General features: G+C 48.5%; 1 protein-coding gene across 1 annotated transcript; it reads left to right on the top strand.

The window, feature by feature from the left end:
* Positions 1 to 3777: 3777 nt before the first annotated feature.
* On the top strand, positions 3778 to 18120 carry LOC114594975 (uncharacterized). Its single transcript, XM_077925363.1, has 7 exons — positions 3778 to 4143; positions 8053 to 8072; positions 9400 to 9484; positions 13676 to 13771; positions 14137 to 14674; positions 15936 to 16142; positions 16904 to 18120. Exons 1-7 carry the CDS (start codon positions 4078 to 4080, stop codon positions 17113 to 17115), a joined length of 1224 nt encoding a protein of 407 aa, XP_077781489.1. The 5' UTR covers positions 3778 to 4077; the 3' UTR covers positions 17116 to 18120.
* The last annotated feature ends 867 nt before the right edge of the window (positions 18121 to 18987 follow it).

The raw sequence follows: 18987 nt of genomic DNA, 5'->3' as shown, positions 1-18987 counted from the left end.
GGCCGTTTCTAAAAAAAACAAGACTGGTTGAACTTTTTTTTTTAACATGTGGGCTTTTGACGGCATGTATGAGCCCAGGGCTCTCTTTTGGGGGGTTGGGACAAGGGGGGGGTGGCAAGAAAAGGGGAGCTGGAATTGGGGTGGCCTTGAGAGTGTTGCAGGAATTTATGTATAGGTTGGGGGGGTTGCCCCTCCAGCAGATGTCATGCACACGCAGCCCACTACCAAAATCAGCACAATCACTTTTGTGACTTGTCCCCACAAAACACTTCATCACAGTTTCTTCCTATCTATTCAAAGGGTCTTTGCTGCACGATACCAGATGTAAGAATTCGTTGATCAATGTATCTGTGTACTGGCTCACTGGGAAAACTTCGGAAATTCATATAGACACGTGAGCTCAGCTACTCAGTAGCCCCTCTGCCTGAGTGATAATCCCTGGCATCCTGATACCTGAGTGCCAGACAGGTAGCCATTCCAGAAATAACAAACCCAGATGAAGACAAAAGGGTGGGATTCACTTGGCTGGGAAACATGGAAATGTAAAGGTTCTCTTTTGTTACACTTGATGGGTATTTGGTGGAGGGCAAGGAGAACCATGGGGCAGGGTCCAGGATGCTCAGATTACTGCCACCAAACCTCCCCTTTCATGATGTAACCATGATGTAGTTTGGGGGGTGTAACATGGGGATTAGCAGCTAATAAAAGTTTGGGGGCTCTCTTGTTTGGGGCTTCCATCTTGTTCCACCTGGTGGCAGGTGGGAGTCCTGTCGTGACAGTCTTCAATAAAGACCAAGCCGACTGGCTGCCGTTTTGTGTTGGTGTCCTTGGTTTTTGTCCAAGGGACCCTCAGATTTCTCCGTTAACAAGAGACCTGAACGAATTTGTGGAGGGGGAGAGGACTATGGACGGCCATGCTCTGCTGTCTTCAGTCAGAGGCAGCAAGGCTTCTGATTCCTGTATCCCGATTCCGACTTCTTCCGGCGGCACAAAGTTAAACTCTGGAACTCTCTGCCACTTGAGGCAGCGATCCCCAACAACACTGGCTGGCCACTGTGAGAACAGGAAGCTGGACTGGCCTGATCCTGCAGGCTCTTCTTAGGAGCATTAAGCTACCAGGTCCGTTTGGAATATAAACGCCTTTTCCCGGTGGTGGTGGGCGGATTCCCTGGGGCCATGGCGTGATGGCAGACCATGTTTTTCATGCTGTTAAAAGTTGGTGATTTTTTGTTTGAAATCTTGTTTGCCAAAAATTAAAACCACACGTACCTTAAAGATAAGTGTGTTGGCTTTCTTATCACTTTTTTTTTTTTTTTAATGATGAAAAATTGATGAAGATGTGGCTATTTCTTTAAAATTTGGTTGACTAGGCCAGGAATATTACTTACACCCGAGGAGTACATATAGCTCAATGAGGATAAAATTGGGTGGAAACCATGTTTTTTAAAGAAATAGTGGCTTATGAGCAATAGCAGCTTTCTCACAAGCATACATCATTTTTAAGAGTAGAATAAGAAGACAGAGACATTTTAATTATAATTTAATTATAAATAATAGTCAAAGTTGTCTACTTAATAAATAGATTTTTAAATACATTATTGGACTATTAAAAATTGTATAATACATTTTAAAATGAATAATGAATTTATTGTAAACTGTATTTAAAATTATAATACATTATAAAAAAATTACATTATATACTTACTTATTTATAAGACTTCAGTTATCCCCAGGGAGAAATATCAACAACCTCAGATATGCAGTTGACACAACCTTGATGGCAGAAAGTGAGGAGGAATTAAAAACCTTTTAATGAGGGTGAAAGAGGAGAGCACAAAATATGGTCTGAAACTCAACATCAAAAAACCGAAGATCATGGCCACTGGTCCCATCACCTCCTGGCAAATAGAAGGGGAAGAAATAGAGGCAGTGAGAGATTTTACTTTCTTGGGCTCCATGATCACTGCAGATGGTGACAGAAGTCACAAAATTAAAAGACGCCTGCTCCTTGGGAGAAAAGCAATGACAAACCTAGACAGCATCTTAAAAAGCAGAGACATCACCTTGCCAACAAAAGTCCAAATACGGTAGTTAAAGCTATGGTTTTCCCAGTAGTTGTCTACTTAATAGATTTTTAAATACATTATTCAACTATTTAAAAATAGTTGAATTAAGTAGACAACTTTATTACGTAGACAATTTTGACTACTATTTATAATTAAATTATAATTAAACTTCTCCGTCTTCTTTGTTGTTGTTGTTTAGTCGTTTAGTCGTGTCCGACTCTTCGTGACCCCCTGGACCAGAGCACGCCAGGCACCCCTGTCTTCCACTGCCTCCCCCAGTTTGGTCAAACTCATGCTGGTAGCTTCGAGAACACTGTCCCACCATCTCGTCCTCTGTCGTCCCCTTCTCCTTGTGCCCTCCATCTTTCCCAACATCAGGGTCTTTTCCAGGGAGTCTTCTCTTCTCATGAGGTGGCCAAAGTCTTGGAGCCTCAGCTTCAGGATCTGTCCTTCCAGTGAGCACTCAGAGCTGATTTCCTTCAGAATGGAGAGGTTTGATCTTCTTGCAGTCCATGGGACTTTCAAGTCTCCTCCAGCACCAGTTTTTTTGATATTGAGCTTTGTCCATGGAGTTTTCTTGGCAGGGATACCGGAGTGGCTTGCTGGTTCCTCCTCCAGGTGGATCACGTTTGGTCAAAACTCTGCACTATGACCTGTCCGTCTTGGGTGGCCCTGCACAGCATGGCTCATAGTTTCTCTGAGTTATTCAAGCCCCTTCGCCACGGCAAGGCAGTGATCCTAGGCAGCATCTTAAAAAGCAGAGACATCACCTTGCCCACAAAGGTCTGTATAGTTAAAGCTATGGTTTTCCCAGTAGTGATGTATGGAAGTGAGAGCTGGACCATCAAGAAGGCTGATCGCTGGAGTATTGATGCTTTTGAATTCTGGTGCTGGAGGAGACTCTTGAGAGTCCCATGGACGCAAGAAGATCAAACGCATCCATTCTGAAGGAAATCAGCCCTGAGTGCTCACTGGAAGGACAGATCCTGAAGCTGAGGCTCCAGTACTTTGGCCACCTCATGAGAAGAGAAGACTCCCTGGAGAAGACACTGATGCTGGGAAAGATGGAGGGCACAAGGAGAAGGGGACGACAGAGGACGAGATGGTGGGACAGTGTTCTTGAAGCTACCAGCATGAGTTTGACCAAACTGCGGGAGGCAGTGGAAGACAGGAGGTCCTTGCGTGCTCTGGTCCAGGGGATCACGAAGAATCGGCGATCAGCCTTCTTTATGGTCCAGCTCTGTCCATGGAGTTTTCTTGGCAGGGATACTGGAGTGGCTTGCCGGTTCCTCCTCCAGGTGGATCACTTTTGGTCAAAACTCTCCACTATGATCTGTTCATCTTGGGTGGCCCTGCACGGCATGGCTCATAGCTTCTCTGAGTTCTTCAAGCCCCTTCACCACAGCAAGGCAGTGATCCAGGAAGGGGTTTAAAATTATAATACATTATAAAAAAATTACGTTATATACTTACTTATTTATAAGACTTCAGTTATCCGCAGGGTAAAAAAAAAAGGGGGGGCGCACATTATCTACCTGGCCCGGGGCGTCTTCTTGGCTCTGCAAGGTCCTGCTCAGAGGCACCAGCAATTTGTGCAAGGCACAAAGCCAGCAAAGGAAGGAGAAGGATGGATCTATGGGGCGAGTGACCTCTAGGGGGCGGAGAAAGAGAGCAGCTGCAGCTGATCTCCCTCCGCGGGACTTTCGCTTTCCTTTTCCGCGGTGCGCGGAGCTGTCGGGAACCGTGCGCGCTCAAGGCCGTGGAGAGGGGTGGGGGCTTCCATTTGGGGGTCCCAGCACCCCAAATCCCGGATTGAGGGTCCCAGCCTGGGAGAAGCCGGCTTCCAATTCCCCCTGCAGCGCGTTCCGCAGGTCAACTCCTCGCACCTTGGCCGGCCAGAGGAGAGATCCAGCCCGGAGGGCGCGGCTCTTTCCGGGGATCGGGGCCCTGGGCGCTGCGAAGCAGGCAGGGTCGGGGATCGACTGAGCGCCGGATCCAACCCCACCGAGTTATGTCCGGGGGGTGGGGAGACCAGAGCAAGGCAGAGAAGCCCCCCCGACAAGCATCCCGTAGCCAGGTGAGATGGAGGGAGGCGAGGGATGGACGAGGCACTCTGCACATGCTCGGCGGCTTCAGGGGAGACGCCTCTCCTCACGTGCAGAGAGCCCCACCCAATGCAGAAATTGGGGGGGGGGGGCAAAGCTTCCTTTGCTGCTGATGGGACCGGGGGAGGGGAGCGTTCCTGAACCAGAGCAAAGTCCTCGCCCCTTTCTTGGGAAGTGAAAGCGGCTAGGAAGAAAGTGAAAGTGAAAGGGAGCCGCTCGCTTAGCGGGGGGTGTGGGGGTGTCTTAGCTAAGGGGGGGCAAACCTCACCCACCTTGCAGGGCGGTCGTGGACATAAAATGGGGAGAACCATTTCGGCCCTAGCATCACACGCCTTAATTGGGACGCGGGTGGCGCTGTGGGTTAAACCACAGAGCCTAGGGCTTGCCAATCAGAAGGTTGGCGGTTCGAATCCCCGCGACTGGCTGAGCTCCCATTGCTTGGATGGAAATGGGAAAAGCCTCGCCATTGTCCCTGTGCTCACAAATCCTGCCTTAAGAGCACATTTGGGTATGTGGAACATGGGTGGCGCTGTGGGTTAAACCACAGAGCCTAGGGCTTGCCGATCAGAAGGTTGGCGGTTCGAATCCCCGCGACGGGATGAGCTCCCATTTCTCGGTCCCTGCTCCTGCCTACCTAGCAGTTCGAAAGCACGTCAAAGTGCAAGTAGATAAATAGGTACCACTCTGGCGGGAAGGTAAGCGGCGTTTCCGTGCGCTGCTCTGCTTCTCCAGAAGCGGCTTAGTCATGCTGGCCACATGACCCGGAAGCTGTATGCCGGCTCCCTCGGCCAATAAAGTGAGATGAGCGCCGCAACCCCAGAGTCGGCCACGACTGGACCAAATGGTCAGGGGTCCCTTTACCTTTACACACCTTAAAACCTGTGCCAAAATGGGATGGTTATAGAAGATACATTCAAAAATACAATAATAATTTTGACTCCGTGCTAGCATTCGAGTGATAAAGGAGGTGGACAACAAGTAAGGATTTATTATGTCTTCAGAATGCATTGGAAAAATTATATAGAAAGGTTTATTGTTTTGCGTACATTCAATTTTAAGGCAAAATATATGCAAAGGGACTTGACAGGAAGTCAAAGTTGAAGAAAAGATTTTGGAAGATAAAAGGGGGAAAATATTTACTTACATTATGATCATTGTGGGTGTCTGCACATATGTGTGTTTTTGTATGGGATGTTTGGGAGGAAATAAGACAGTAAATAACAAACTAAATATTGATGTGTGTAATTTTTATTTCTTAATTATATTTGGTGGTGGTATAGAATCATAGAATCATAGAGTTGGAAGAGACCACAAGGGCCATCGAGTCCAACCCCCTGCCAAGCAGGAAACACCATCAGAGCACTCTTGACATATGGTTGTCAAGCCTCTGCTTAAAGACCCCCAAAGGAGGAGACTCCACCACACTCCCTGGCAGCCAATTCCACTGTCGAACAGCTCTTACTGTCAGGAAGTTCTTCCTAATGTTTAGGTGGAATCTTCTTTCTTGTAGTTTGGATCCATTGCTCCGTGTCCGCTTCTCTGGAGCAGCAGAAAACAGCCTTTCTCCCTCCTCTATGTGACATCCTTTTATATATTTGAACATGGCTATCATATCACCTCTTAACCTCCTCTTCTCCAGGCTAAACATGCCCAGCTCCCTTAGCCGTTCCTCATAAGGCATCGTTTCCAGGCCTTTGACCATTTTGGTTGCCCTCCTCTGGACACGTTCCAGTTTGTCAGTGTCCTTCTTGAACTGTGGTGCCCAGAACTGGACACAGTACTCCAGGTGAGGTCTGACCAGAGCAGAATACAGTGGCACTATTACTTCCCTTGATCTAGATGCTATACTCCTATTGATGCAGCCCAGAATTGCATTGGCTTTTTTAGCTGCCGCGTCACACTGTTGGCTCATGTCAAGTTTGTGGTCAACCAAGACTCCTAGATCCTTTTCACATGTACTGCTCTAAAGCCAGGTGTCACCCATCTTGTATTTGTGCCTCTCATTTTTTTTGCCCAAGTGCAATACTTTACATTTCTCCCTGTTAAAATTCATCTTGTTTGTTTTGGCCCAGTTCTCTAATCTGTCAAGGTCGTTTTGAAGTGTGATCCTGTCCTCTGGGGTGTTAGCCACCCCTCCCAGTTTGGTGCCATCTGCAAATTTGATCAGGATGCCCTTGAGTCCATCATCCAAGTCGTTGATAAAGATGTTGAATAAGACCGGGCCCAAGACAGAACCCTGTGGCACCCCACTAGTCACTCTTCTCCAGGATGAAGAGGAACCATTGATGAGCACCCTTTGGGTTCGGTCAGTCAGCCAGTTACAAATCCACTGAGTGGTAGCATAGTCAAGACCGCATTTTACCAGCTTCTTTACAAGAATATCATGGGGCACCTTGTCAAATGCCTTGCTGAAATCAAGGTAGACTACATCCACTGTGTTCCCTTCATCTACCAGGCTTGTAATTCTGTCAAAAAACGAGATCAGGTTAGTCTGACATGACTTATTTTTCAGAAATCCATGCTGACTATTGGTGATCACAGCATTCCTTTCTAGGTGCTCACAGACTATTTGCTTAATGATCTGCTCCAGAATCTTCCCTGGTATTGATGTCAGACTGACTGGGCGGTAATTATTTGGGTCCTCTCTTTTCCCCTTTTTGAAAATAGGGACAACATTTGCCCTCCTCCAGTCTGCCGGGACTTCGCCTGTTCTCCAGGAATTCTCAAAGATGACTGCCAGTGGTTCTGAAATCACATCTGCCAGTTCTTTTAATACTCTTGGATGCAGTTCATCTGGCCCTGGAGACTTGAATACATCTAGACTAGCCAAGTATTTTTGTACTATCTCCTTAGTTATTCTGGGCTGTGTTTCCTCTGCTGAATCATTTGCTCCAAATTCTTCAGGTCGGGCATTGTTTTCTTTATCGGAGAAGACTGAGGCAAAGAAGGCATTGAGGAGTTCAGCCCTTTCTGTGTCCCCTGTTTGCATTTCACCATCTTCTCCTCTGAGTGACCCCACGGTTTCTTTGTTCTTCCTTTTGCTACGAACATACCCATAAAAGCCTTTTTTGTTGCTTTTAACCTCTCTAGCAAGCCTGAGTTCATTTTGTGCTTTAGCTTTTCTGACTTTGTGTCTACATGTGCTGGCTATTTGTTTGAATTCCTCTTTGGTGGTTTCCCCCATTTTCCATTTTTTGTACACATCCTTTTTTAATCTTAACTCAGTTAAAAGTTCTTTAGATAGCCACCCTGGCTTCTTTAGGCACCTTCCATGTTTCCGTCTCATTGGTATTGCCTGAAGTTGTGCTTTTACTATCTCCCTCTTAACAAACTCCCAGCCATCATGAACTCCCTTTCCTTTTAGTATTACTGTCCATGGGATCTCACCCAGCACTTCCCTAAGTTTTATGAAGTCGGCTTTCTTAAAGTCGAGAAATTGAGTCCTAGTATGCTTGGCTGCTCCTTTCCGCTGTATAGTAAACTTCAGAAGAGCATGATCACTCGCGCCTAATGATCCTTCCACTTCTACCCCACTAACCAGGTCATCAACATTGGTTAGGACCAGATCTAAAATGGCTGTTCCTCTTGTTGCTTCTCCCACTTTCTGGACAATGAAGTTGTCTGCAAGGGCAGTGAGGAATCTGTTTGACCTTATGCTCTTGACTGAGTTTGGTTGTATTGTTTTTTGTATCATAAAACCATTCAATAAAAATGATTTTAAAAAATAAAACCTGGGCCAAAATCAAGAAGGGGTGCCAGGAATCATAGTTTTGCAAGCTCCCTCCCGGCGTCTCACGCTATAACTCCCATCAGCCCTGGACAGCATGGCCAGTGCTCATGGGTGATGAAGTTCAGCGATACCTGTTTGTGCTGTCTTTAAGGGGCACCCTCTGTGTTCGCAGCGCCGGGAGCAAGGTGAGGCAGAGAGCAGAGGTGGTTCACCGTCAAAGCGAACATCGAGTCGGGCAGAAAAAGGCTCTCTGGACTCTGAGCCGCAGGCAAGTAACAGAGTCATCTTCTTAAGCTACTGATGGGAAGTTCATTAATTCTTTTTCAATATTGTGCTTTTATATCATTGCAATTTGCATTGGGAACCTTGTGCTGAAGGGCAGGTGAGAAACCAATAAGATAGCAATAGTGATTATATTAATCGTCAAAGATGGAGGGGTTGTTGCTGGCATCCGTCTCTGTATCGAGGGACAATGGAGTGTGCTTCCAGGTTGAGACTCAAGTTGAGACTCCTGCCTTGCAGGGGGCTGAACTAGATGACCAGTGGGTTCCCTTCGATTCTCTTCCAAGGCAGCATTCCCAGTGCATGGCTATTGTCTCCTTAGTAAGGCTGGTCTTGCTTGCTTTATGTTCGTTCTGCTTTTAAGAGGCTTCGTCTCGTGTCTACAGCCTTCAAAATCGAACAGCCGCTATCATTCACCAATGGGAGGAACCTCAAGCCAGACGAAAACCAACCCTCCACAGTCAGAGATGCAGGCAAGTCCTAAAATCAACGCCAGGAAACTCCGGGGCTGGTTTTAACTTTCAGGCACCCCCTCAATGGGGGTCTTTTGGCTGCTTCGCTGTCATGGATGCTTAAGTTGAGATTCCTGCCTTTGAGGGGGTTGGACTAGATGACCTGGGGGAGTCCCATCCAACACTACGATTCTATCATTCCTCATGTCACTTGCCTCCTTGGAATCGCAGGATTGCAAAGTTGGAAGGGACCTCAAAGGGTCATCTAGTCCAACCCCACTGCAATGCAGGAATGTCATCATCATCATCATTTTTTCTTTGTACACCGCCTTTCCAGAGTTAAAACAATGGTCAAGGTGGCTTACAATACGAAAAGATTTACATAATTGCAAGCAAAGCAAAGTATTCACAAAAATAAACAAAACACTTTATAAACTACATAGCCAATCTGAACAATTTCCACCTAAAAATAAAGATACGAAAAGTCAATATCAGTAACAACAGCAAAAACTCCCAACAAAATGTGAGACGCTTTGCTGCTATTTCTGGTCATTATTACTATTATTACTCTGTTGTTGCATGTGGGGGAAACAAAGTCCAGGGCTGGAAGGCTGATTGCCCGACGCAATAGTATAGTACAACCTGGCGCCCTCCCGGCATCTCACGCTATAACTCCCTTCAGCCTTGGACAGCATGGCCAATTCTCATGGGCAATGAAGTTCAGCGATGCCTGTTTGTGCTGTTTTTAAGGGGCACTGGGAGCGAGGTGAGGCAGAGAGCAGAGGTGGTTCACCGTCAAAGCGAACATCGAGTTGGGCAGAAAAAGGCTCTCTGGACTCAGAGCCACAGGCAAGTAACAGAGTCATCTTCTTAAGCTACTGATGGGAAGTTCATTAATTTTTTTCAATATTGTGCTTTTATATCATTGCAATTTGCCCTTATGCTGAAGGGCAGGTGAGAAACCAATAAAATAGCAATGGTGATTATATTAATCATCAAAGATGGAGGGGTTGTGGCTGGCATCCGTCTCTTTCTCGAGGGACAATGGAGTGTGCTTCCAGGTTGAGACTCAAGTTGAGACTCCTGCCTTGGAGGGGGTTGGACTAGATGATCACTGGGTTCCCTTCGATTCTCTTCCAAGGCAGCATTCCCAGTGCGTGGCTATTGTCTCCTCAGTAAGGCTGATCTTGCTTGCTTTATGTTCGTTCTGCTTTTAAGAGGCTTCTTCTCGTGTCTACAGCCTTCGAAATCGAACAGCCGCTATTATTCACCAATGGGAGGAACCTCAAGCCAGACGAAAAACAACCCTCCACAGTCAGAGATGCAGGCAAGTCCTAAAATCAACGCCAGGAAACTCCGGGGCTGGTTTTAACTTTCAGGCACCCCCTCAATGGGGGTCTTTGGGCTGCTTCGCTGCCATGGATGCTTAAGTTGAGATTCCTGCCTTTGAGGGGGTTGGACTAGATGACCTGGGGGAGTCCCATCCAACACTACGATTCTATCATTCCTCATGTCACTTGCCTCCTTGGAATCGCAGGATTGCAAAGTTGGAAGGGACCTCAAAGGGTCATCTAGTCCAACCCCACTGCAATGCAGGAATGTCATCATCATCATTATTTTTTCTTTGTACACCGCCTTTCCAGAGTTAAAACAATGGTCAAGGTGGCTTACAATACGAAAAGATTTACATAATTGCAAGCAAAGCAAAGTAGTCATAAAAATAAAACACTTTAAAAACTACATAGCCAAACTTAACAATTTCCACCTAAAAATAAAGATACAAAAAGTCAATATCAGTAACAACAGCAAAAACTCCCTACAAAATGTGAGAAGCTTTGCTGCTATTTCTGGTCATTATTGCTATTATTATTATTCTGCTGTTGCATGTGGGGGAAACGAAGCCCAGGGCATGAAGGCAGCTTCATCTGGTACGCAGGATGAGACCCTCCCTGCCCACAGACTGTCTCGCCAGAGTGGTGCATGCTCTAGTTATCTCTCGCTTGGACTACTGCAATGTGCTCTATGTGGGGCTACCTTTGAAAGTGACCTGGAAACTCCAACAAATCCAGAATGTGGCAGATAGACTGGTGACTGAGAGCAGCCACTGAGACCATATAACACCGGTCAGAAAGACCTACATTGGCTCCCAGTACGTTTCCGAGCACAATTCAAAGCTGACCTTGAAAGCCCTAAACGGCCTCAAAGGCCCAGTATACCTGAAGGAGCGTCTCCATCCCCATCATTCAGCCCGGACACTGAGGTCCAGCACCAAGGGCCTTCTGGCGGTTCCCTCATTGCGAGAAGTGAGGTTACAGGCAGCCAGACAGAGGGCCTTCTTGGGAGTGGCACCCGCCCTGTGGAACTCCCTCCCACCAGATATCAAAGAGAACAACTACCAAACTTTTAGAAGACATCTGAAGGCAGCCCTGTTTAGGGAAGCTTTTAATGTTTGATGCATTACTGTATTTTAATATTTTGTTGAAAGCTGCCCAGAGCGGCTGTGGAAGCCCAGCCAGATGGGTGGGGTATAAATAAATTATTATTATTATTATTATTATTATTATTACCCAATGCAATAGTATAGTACAACCTGGCGCTCTCCCGGCGTCTCACGCTATAACTCCCATCAGCCCTGGACAGCATGGCCAGTGTTCATGGGCGATTTAAGTTCAGCAATACCTGTTTGTGCTGTTTCTGAGGGCACCCTCTGTGTTCGCAGCGCCGGGAGCAAGGTCAGGCAGAGAGCAGAGGTGGTTCACCGTCAAAGCGAACATCGAGTTGGGCAGAAAAAGACTTTCTGGACTCAGAGCCGCAGGCAAGTAACAGAGTCATCTTCTTAAGCTACTGATGGGAAGTTCATTAATTCCTTTCCAATATTGTGCTTTTATATCATTGCAATTTGCCCTTATGCTGAAGGGCAGGTGAGAAACCAATAAGATGGCAATGGTGATTATATTAATCATCAAAGATGGAGGGTTGTCGCTGGCATTCGTCTCTGTCTCGAGGGACAATGGAGTGTTCCTCCAGGGGTGAAGTCAAAGCCCTGTGTTTGCAGTGCCGAAGCGACTTTCCTGGGGTGCAAGCCTGCATCAAGGTCCTGGGCTTCCCAGGTGGCAAGACGTCTTGGGGTTCTGGGCCTTGCTGAGGGGTTTCAAAGGAAAGCACAGCAAGACATTTGACACCTGTTTGGCTGCAGGTATGCCGGAAGGGGGCATACAAGGTGCCAGACGACCATCCTAGGAGGCTCCCACAACCCCAGGCATAGCTGTCAAGTGTCCCTTATTTGAAGGGACAGTCCCTTATTGCAGCACCATGTCCCGCTGCTGTCCCTTATTGATGGATGTCCCTTAAATGATGTCCCTTAAATTTCAAAGGAAGCAGCTCCTCTCCCTCCCTCCCTGCCGGCCAGGGAGGAGGGAGGCTCCAGCTGTGTTGCTTGGCTGTGTTGCTCACCCAATAAGAAGTCTAAGAACGACTGGGGGGGTGGAGCTTGCATGCCTTGTGTGTGGCTAGTTAATGCAAGCTGAGGAGGTTTTTGAATGCTGGACGCCATTTTGTTGCACGTGCTGCTGCAAACTTAGCAGTGCAAAGCCAGGCCGGGGAGCCATCTTAAGTTGAGGCTGCATAGGCCTTGTGGTGCATGTGATTCAGATTCTATTCAGTTGAACCTCTGGCTACGAAGTTGGTTGGACAGTGTTCTCGAAGCTACCAGCATGAGTTTGACCAGACTGCAGGAGGACAGGAAGACTGGAGTGCCTGGAACAGGGGAGGCTGCAGGTCCCTTATTTTGGCTGCTGGTCCCTTATTTTCAAATCTGTAAGTTGACAGCTATGGCCCCAGGGGGTCGAGAGTAATGAGATCTGGATCCCAGCAAACAGTGATGAGACTCTTAAAAGCAGCATGAACCTGTTTGGGCTCACCTGTCCGGGGTTTTGAGCTGGGCTGCCATCAGCATGCTGATGACACCCAACTCTATCTGTTGATGGATGGCCATCCTGACTCGGCCCCAGACACACTGACCAGATGTTTGGAAGCTGTGGCTGGATGGTTACTTGGGAGTTAAATCCTTGAAGTTAAATCCTTTGGCTGGGTCGGGACAATATGGGATTGAGGGGGCAACTCCCATCTCTTGCCGGGGCGCAATTAGTGCCAGCACCTTCCGTTAAGAGTTTGGGTGTAATCTTCGACACCTCTCTTTCCACGGAGGCGCAGATTGCAGCTATAACAAAGGCGGCATTTTTTCATCTCCACCAAGCTAAGCAGTTGGCTCCTTACCTCTCTCGCCCTGACCTAGCCACTGTGATCCACACGACGGTCACCTCCAGACTGGATTACTGTAACTCGCTCTACGTGGGGCTGCCCTTGAGACTGACCCAGAAACTCCAGCAGGTGCAGAATTCCACAGCGAGACTCCTTACGGGGTCCTCGCTGCGAGATCACATCCACCCGGTGCTATACCAGCTGCACTGGCTCCCGGTGGAGTACAGGATCACGTTTAAGGTGCTGGTTTTGACCTTTAAAGCCTTATACGGCCTAGGACCCTCGTACCTATGGGACCGCCTCTCCTGGTGTGTCCCACAGAGGACCTTACAGTCTTCAAACAAAAACATCTTGGAGGTCCCAGGCCACAGGGAGGTTAGGCTGGCCTCAGCCAGAGCCAGGGCTTTTTCGGCTGTGGCCCCAATCTGGTGGAACGCTCTGTCACAAGAGACTAGAGCCCTGCGGGATTTGACATCTTTCCGCAGGGCCTGCAAGACGGAGCTGTTTCACCAGGCCTTTGGCCAAGGCGCAGTCTGACCCCCTCCTTTGGCAATCCTCACAGAACTCTAGCTCAATGGTTGCCATTAATTTGATTTTGAACTGATTTTAGAACAAATTGATTTTAGAATGCTGTGTTACTTTTATTGTTGTTAGCCGCTCTGAGCCCGGCTTCCACTGGGGAGGGAGGGATATAAATTTTAAAAGTTGTTTGTTGTTTATTATTATTATTATTATTATTATTATTATTATTATTATTATTATTATTATTTCTATTCACAGGACCAGGTTCAAGGCACGGCAGAGAGTGGAAGTTGCACCACAGCAAACGGAGCATCAAGTCAGACAGAGGCGGGCTCTCTGGAGTCACAGCTGCAGGCAAGTAACTGAGAGGCATCATAGTCTTGTAGCGTTGGAAGGGACCCCAAGGGGCATCTAGTCCAACCCCCTGCAGAACAGGAATAATAGCCTGGTGACATTCAAAACATGAAAAGTTAACTGCATCTTTTTCAAAACCCAATTAAAACTATTTCATTTAATTAATTGGTCATAAACAATAAAAGCCCCCAAACAGCCCAAGTGTTCAGCAACCTCAGCTTTGTGCAGTTGGAGTCAGTCCCACCTCCAAGACTCCTCTTACAAGGCCTGTTACGTAGCTCAAGGAGTTTCCCACAGGGCTCTGGGCTCGCCCCACTTCACTGCTTAGATTGCCTTGACAGCCTGTGACCTTCCCTCTTTTGCAGACTTTGAGGGGTTCCTTGCACCCCTTGGCCTCCCAATTCCTCCAGGCTCAGGAGGTGATTGTCCGAATCGCTGCCCAGCTGTTGGCCGACGGTCAGCCCCTGAGAAGCAGCCTGCCAGCCGCAAAGCCCAACCTGCTAGAAGCCAACCAGCGGCTCCGTCGTCAGCTGAGCGAGCAAGAGGAGCTCGTTTTCCAGCTGCGGGAGAGAAATCGGCAGCTTCAGAGCAGCCAGGAAGAGCAAACGGCCCGCAGGCTGGAAGAGAACCGGCAGCTGCAGGAGCAGAAAGAGAAAGCGTCCCGTCTGCTGAAGGAGAAGCAACAAGTCCAGGAGAAGTTGGAGGACCAGGAAAAACTGGTGTCCGAGCTACTGGGAAAGAATGGGGAGCTCCAGCAGGAGCTGGAGGAGAAGGACATCCGAGTGTCACACCTGGTGCAAGAGAACGACTGGCTCCGTCAAGAGAATGCGAGACTCCAGAGGAGCCCCGGATCCCAGAGATGGACTTCTTCCTCCTGGCCCAGTTCTGCTCCCGCACTCACAGGTAAGCACAGGCCAATATGCAGCCATTTTGAGTGTGAGTGCCTGGAGGCGGTTGGAGGATGGATGGCGACCAACAGATTGAGGTTGAATCCTGACAAAACAGAGGTACTGTTTTGGTTGGACGGGGTGGGCAGGTGTGGAGGACTCCCTGGTCCTGAATGGGGTAACTGCGCCCCTGAAGGACCAGGTGTACAACCTGGGAGTCATTTTGGACTCACAGCTGTCCAAGGAGGCGCAGGTCAATTCTGTGTCCAGGGCGGCTGTCTACCAGCTACATCTGGTATGCAGGATGAGACCCTACCTGCCCGTGGACTGTCTGGCCAGAGTGGTGCGTGCTCTGGTTATCTCCTGCTTGGACTACTGCAATGCCCTCTATATGGGGCTACCTTTGAAGGTGACCCGGAAACGACAACTAATCCAGAATGCGGCAGCTAGACTGGGGACTGGGAACGGCCGTCGAGACCACATAACACCGGTTCTGAGAGATCTGCATTGGCTCCCAGTGGGTTTCTGAGCACAATTCAGAGTGTTGGTGCTGACCTTTAAAGCCCTAAACGGCCTTGACCCAGTAGACCTGAAGGAGCGTCTCCACCCCCATCGGTCTGTCCAGACACTGAGGTCCAGCGCTGAGGGCCTTCTGGTGGTTCCCTCCCTGTGAGAAGCCAAGTTACAGGGAACCAGGCAGAGGGCCTTCTCGGTGGTGGCGCCCACCCAGTGGAACACCCTCCCATCAGATGACCAAGGAAATAAACAACTATTTGAATTTTAGAAGACATATGAAAGTAGCCCTGTTTAGGGAAGTTTTTAATGTCTGATGTTTTCTCGTGCTTTTAATATTCTGTTGGGAGCCACTCAGAGTGGCAGGGAAAACCCAGCCTGATATTATTATTATTATTATTATTATTATTATTATTATTATTATGCCGGGAAGATGATTTGACTACAACTCCCATCGGCTACCCTCACCTTGTATGGTTATACCTTGGGTTACAGCCGCTTCAGGTTGCGTTTTTTCGGGTTACACACCCGCCGAAACCCGGAAGTACCGGAACAGGTCACAACCCACACATGCGCAAGCGTGCTGCTGCGGGTTGCGAACGCTGCGGGTTGCGAACGTGCATGGATCACCTTTGCAACCCGAGCCTCCACTGTAAATCAATAAACAAAAATAATAATGTAGCCAAGTAGGGGTGGGATTCCAGCCATGAACTGAAAGGGGTCTCTCTCTCCCCATTCCCTTCTTCCCTTGCTCCTCTCCCCAGCCTTCCCTTTGGAGGTCTGGACCACTGGGCAGACGGGAGGCTGCGAGAAGGACATTGTCAACGATGTCTCCAAGCTCCTGGCAGGCCACGGGATCTCCCTCCAGCAGGAGGGTTACGAAGAGAAGTCTGGCCGCTTCCTCCTCCTCTTCTGCCCTGTCTCCTCCCGCGTGGGCAGCGACACACTCTGTGCTCTGGCAGTGCTGAACAGTGAGTAGCTCTTGCAGGGCGAGCAGGTCTGCACTCTGCCCAACGCGGACAAACAGCTCACATTCCCATCCCCCCCTTGCAGGCTTCCCAGTAAGGGCAACTGGTTGGCCACTGGGGAAATGGGATGCTAGAGCAGGTGAGCATCCTCTGGCCTGATCCAGCCAACAGGCTCATGTCATGGGCTTTAAAAAGGTGCAGTGGTACCTCTGGATGCGAACGGGCCCTGTTTGCATCCAGAAGCGAACACGGCCCGTGTCTGTGGGTCGCAATTTGCCGCTTCTGCGTATTCACGTGACATCATTTTGACCATCTGCGCATGCACGAGCAGCGAAACCCAGAAGTAATGCACTCTGCAACCTGAAAAACCGCAACCTGAAGCGGCTGTAACCTGAGGTATGGCTGTACAAATTGACTCCAGCCTTTAGAAAATACTCCATCTTCTTGGTTTCTTAATACAGTCATACCTCGGTTTGAAGTAGCTCCAGGATAAGTATTTCCGGGTTGCATGCTGTGGCGACCCGGAAGTAACGGAGCACGTTACTTCCGGGTTTCACCACTCGCGCATGCGTAGACGCTCAGAACGACGTCACGCGCATGCACAGAAGCGGCAAATCACGACTCGCGGACGCGGGTTGCGTTCGCTTCTGGATGCGAACGGGGCTCCGGAACGGATCCCGTTTGCATCCAGAGGTACCACTGTAATAATAATAATAAATATAATGATAATGATAATTTTTCTGCTCCATTTCCCCCCACCCCAGGAGTGCGAAAAGCCGTCTTGGTCGTCCTTCACCACAAGCCGAAGGGCAGCACCCAAGAGATCTTGGACACCCAGCGGCAGGTCCAGCACGAAGCCCTGGTGCGCACGGTGCATGCCTGCTACAGCATCCAGGACGGATTCTACCCCTGCGAGATGAACGAGGCCGCCGTGGCATCCGTGGCAAAGGCCATCCAGGAGCAGAGGAGCAGCTGAGCCACAGATCCGGCGCTCCGACTTCTGTAGGGTGGTTGATTGCGGTGGGCATGCAAAATCGAGTTTTCGGGGAATGAGGGTGCTCACGTTTTTCGGACAGACCTGGCCTGGCTTGCTACCTCCAGGCTGCCTCCACTCACCCTGGGATGTCATGATAACTGGTGCAGAGCTCTCGGAAGAAGGTGTCTTGTCAAAGTCAGAGCCTCGGGTCCATCTAAGTCTACACTGTCTACACGGGCTGGCAGGGTTCTCTCCCCGCCTTACCTGGAAATGCCAGTGGAGAGTTTACCTTGAACCTTCTGCAGTCCAAGCAGGTGTCCTAGCACTGGGCTATAGCTCTTCCCTCTCGGCACAGGGCTGGCTGCCTTCAGCCGGGGAGAACGTCACCTTGCAAGTTTCCAAAACCCATCGGCCCACTTCCAGCCGTGATGCTACCTGGAGGGAGCTGAAAGCCAGCCTTTTTGCAGGAACTCTGCCTTACAAAACCACGTTGCTGGAACAGCTCTTGAATCTGGTTGCTCCAGGAGAGAAGTGCAAAGTTTTAAATTTTGAAATCAGGGTTTTTTAGAATTGCAATTGGGGTTCAAGTGCCAAGGCGGGTGGTTGAGAAATTTGGGTCACCCGTGTTCCCTCCCAGACATCCAAAATCTGCAGCCGACTTGCAAATGTCCGACCATGTGCATATGTGCTTTTCACACAAGGAGCACATGCAACTGTGTGAAGGTTGTCACGGTTGCTAAACGTGCTGCTGCGCTGGCGACGGAGACCTGAGCACCCTCTCTAGGCTTCTGCTTGTATGTGTTTGCATGGCTGGATTTGTATTGGTGACGGGGGACTTTTCGGCTTTCTAAACCTCTAAGAGGAAGGTGTAAAATTAGAGCTACACTTCAGGGGTGGTGTTGGGGACAGAGAAGGCAAATCCGGGTCTACTCATGCACCTGTATTAGCAACTGTTGTGTCCCCAGTGTGAAATATGGAAATAAAGCTAATAAATTGGGCTACTGAGGCACTGACTGCATTTTTGTTCCCTACAAAATCCAGCCTGTGAACGGCCCTTTTTATCACAGACCTGAGAGATGGGCCTATGGGTGCTGCAAACTTCTATTGTCAGCAATGCGTTCTAAAATAATTTTCAGAACTGCGAGTGACTTTTCAGCCTGAGGAAGAGCAAATACGGACACGCCATACATTTAAAGCATATTTTCCCTCCGTGGAATCTAGTGGGGGGAAATGCGCTTTATAGTTATGGCATGTTTGCAGGCAGAGACCGTGAAATATTATTTAGTGAACCTTGTTGTTTGTCTCTATACAGTGGTCCCTTGATTCTCTAACGCCTTGGTACTCAAACAACTTGGAACCCAAACACTGCAAACCTGGAAGTAAGTGTTCTGGTTTGCAAACTTTTTTTGGAAGCCAAATGTGCTCCATTTTGAGTGTTACGGATCCAATTTGAGTGCCACACTTCCATTTTGAGTGTTACGCTGAGGTCTGTCTGTTTTTACTATTTATTTTGCATTTTTGTTTTTGCGGCTCTTATTTTTTTGTGACTGTGTGGAACCCAGTTCAGCTACTGATTGATTGTGTGACTGCAGTACATTGTTTATTGCTTTCATTTTATGCATCAGTGGTCTCGTTGGATAGTAAAATTCATGTTCAATAGCAATTGTTTAGGGTTGTTTTTAAAAAGTCTGGAATGGATTAATCCGTTTTGCATTACTTTCTATGGGAAAGCGCACCGTGGTTTTGGAATGCTTTGGTTTTGGAACGGAATTTCCGGAACGGATTAAGTTTGAGAACCAAGGTACCACTGTATATTAAAAGTGTGTTAAGGGCCAAGCTACAAAGGCAGGCACATTTTGCAAGGTAGTAATA

Source organism: Podarcis muralis, chromosome 3, assembly GCF_964188315.1.
Source record: "Podarcis muralis chromosome 3, rPodMur119.hap1.1, whole genome shotgun sequence".
NCBI classification, from domain to species: domain Eukaryota; kingdom Metazoa; phylum Chordata; class Lepidosauria; order Squamata; family Lacertidae; genus Podarcis; species Podarcis muralis.
This window is presented reverse-complemented; position numbering and strand designations above follow the sequence as displayed.

What these genes read in the sequence shown, in the direction of transcription:
- LOC114594975 (XM_077925363.1), top strand. Translation starts at nt 4,078, where the DNA reads ATGTCCGGGGGGTGGGGAGACCAGAGCAAGGCAGAGAAGCCCCCCCGA. An exon ending in GGGCACCCTCTGTGTTCGCA is followed by an intron (nt 8,073 to 9,399) that starts GCGCCGGGAGCA and finishes GCACTGGGAGCG; the next exon opens with AGGTGAGGCAGAGAGCAGAG. An exon ending in TTCTGCTCCCGCACTCACAG is followed by an intron (nt 14,675 to 15,935) that starts GTAAGCACAGGC and finishes TCCTCTCCCCAG; the next exon opens with CCTTCCCTTTGGAGGTCTGG.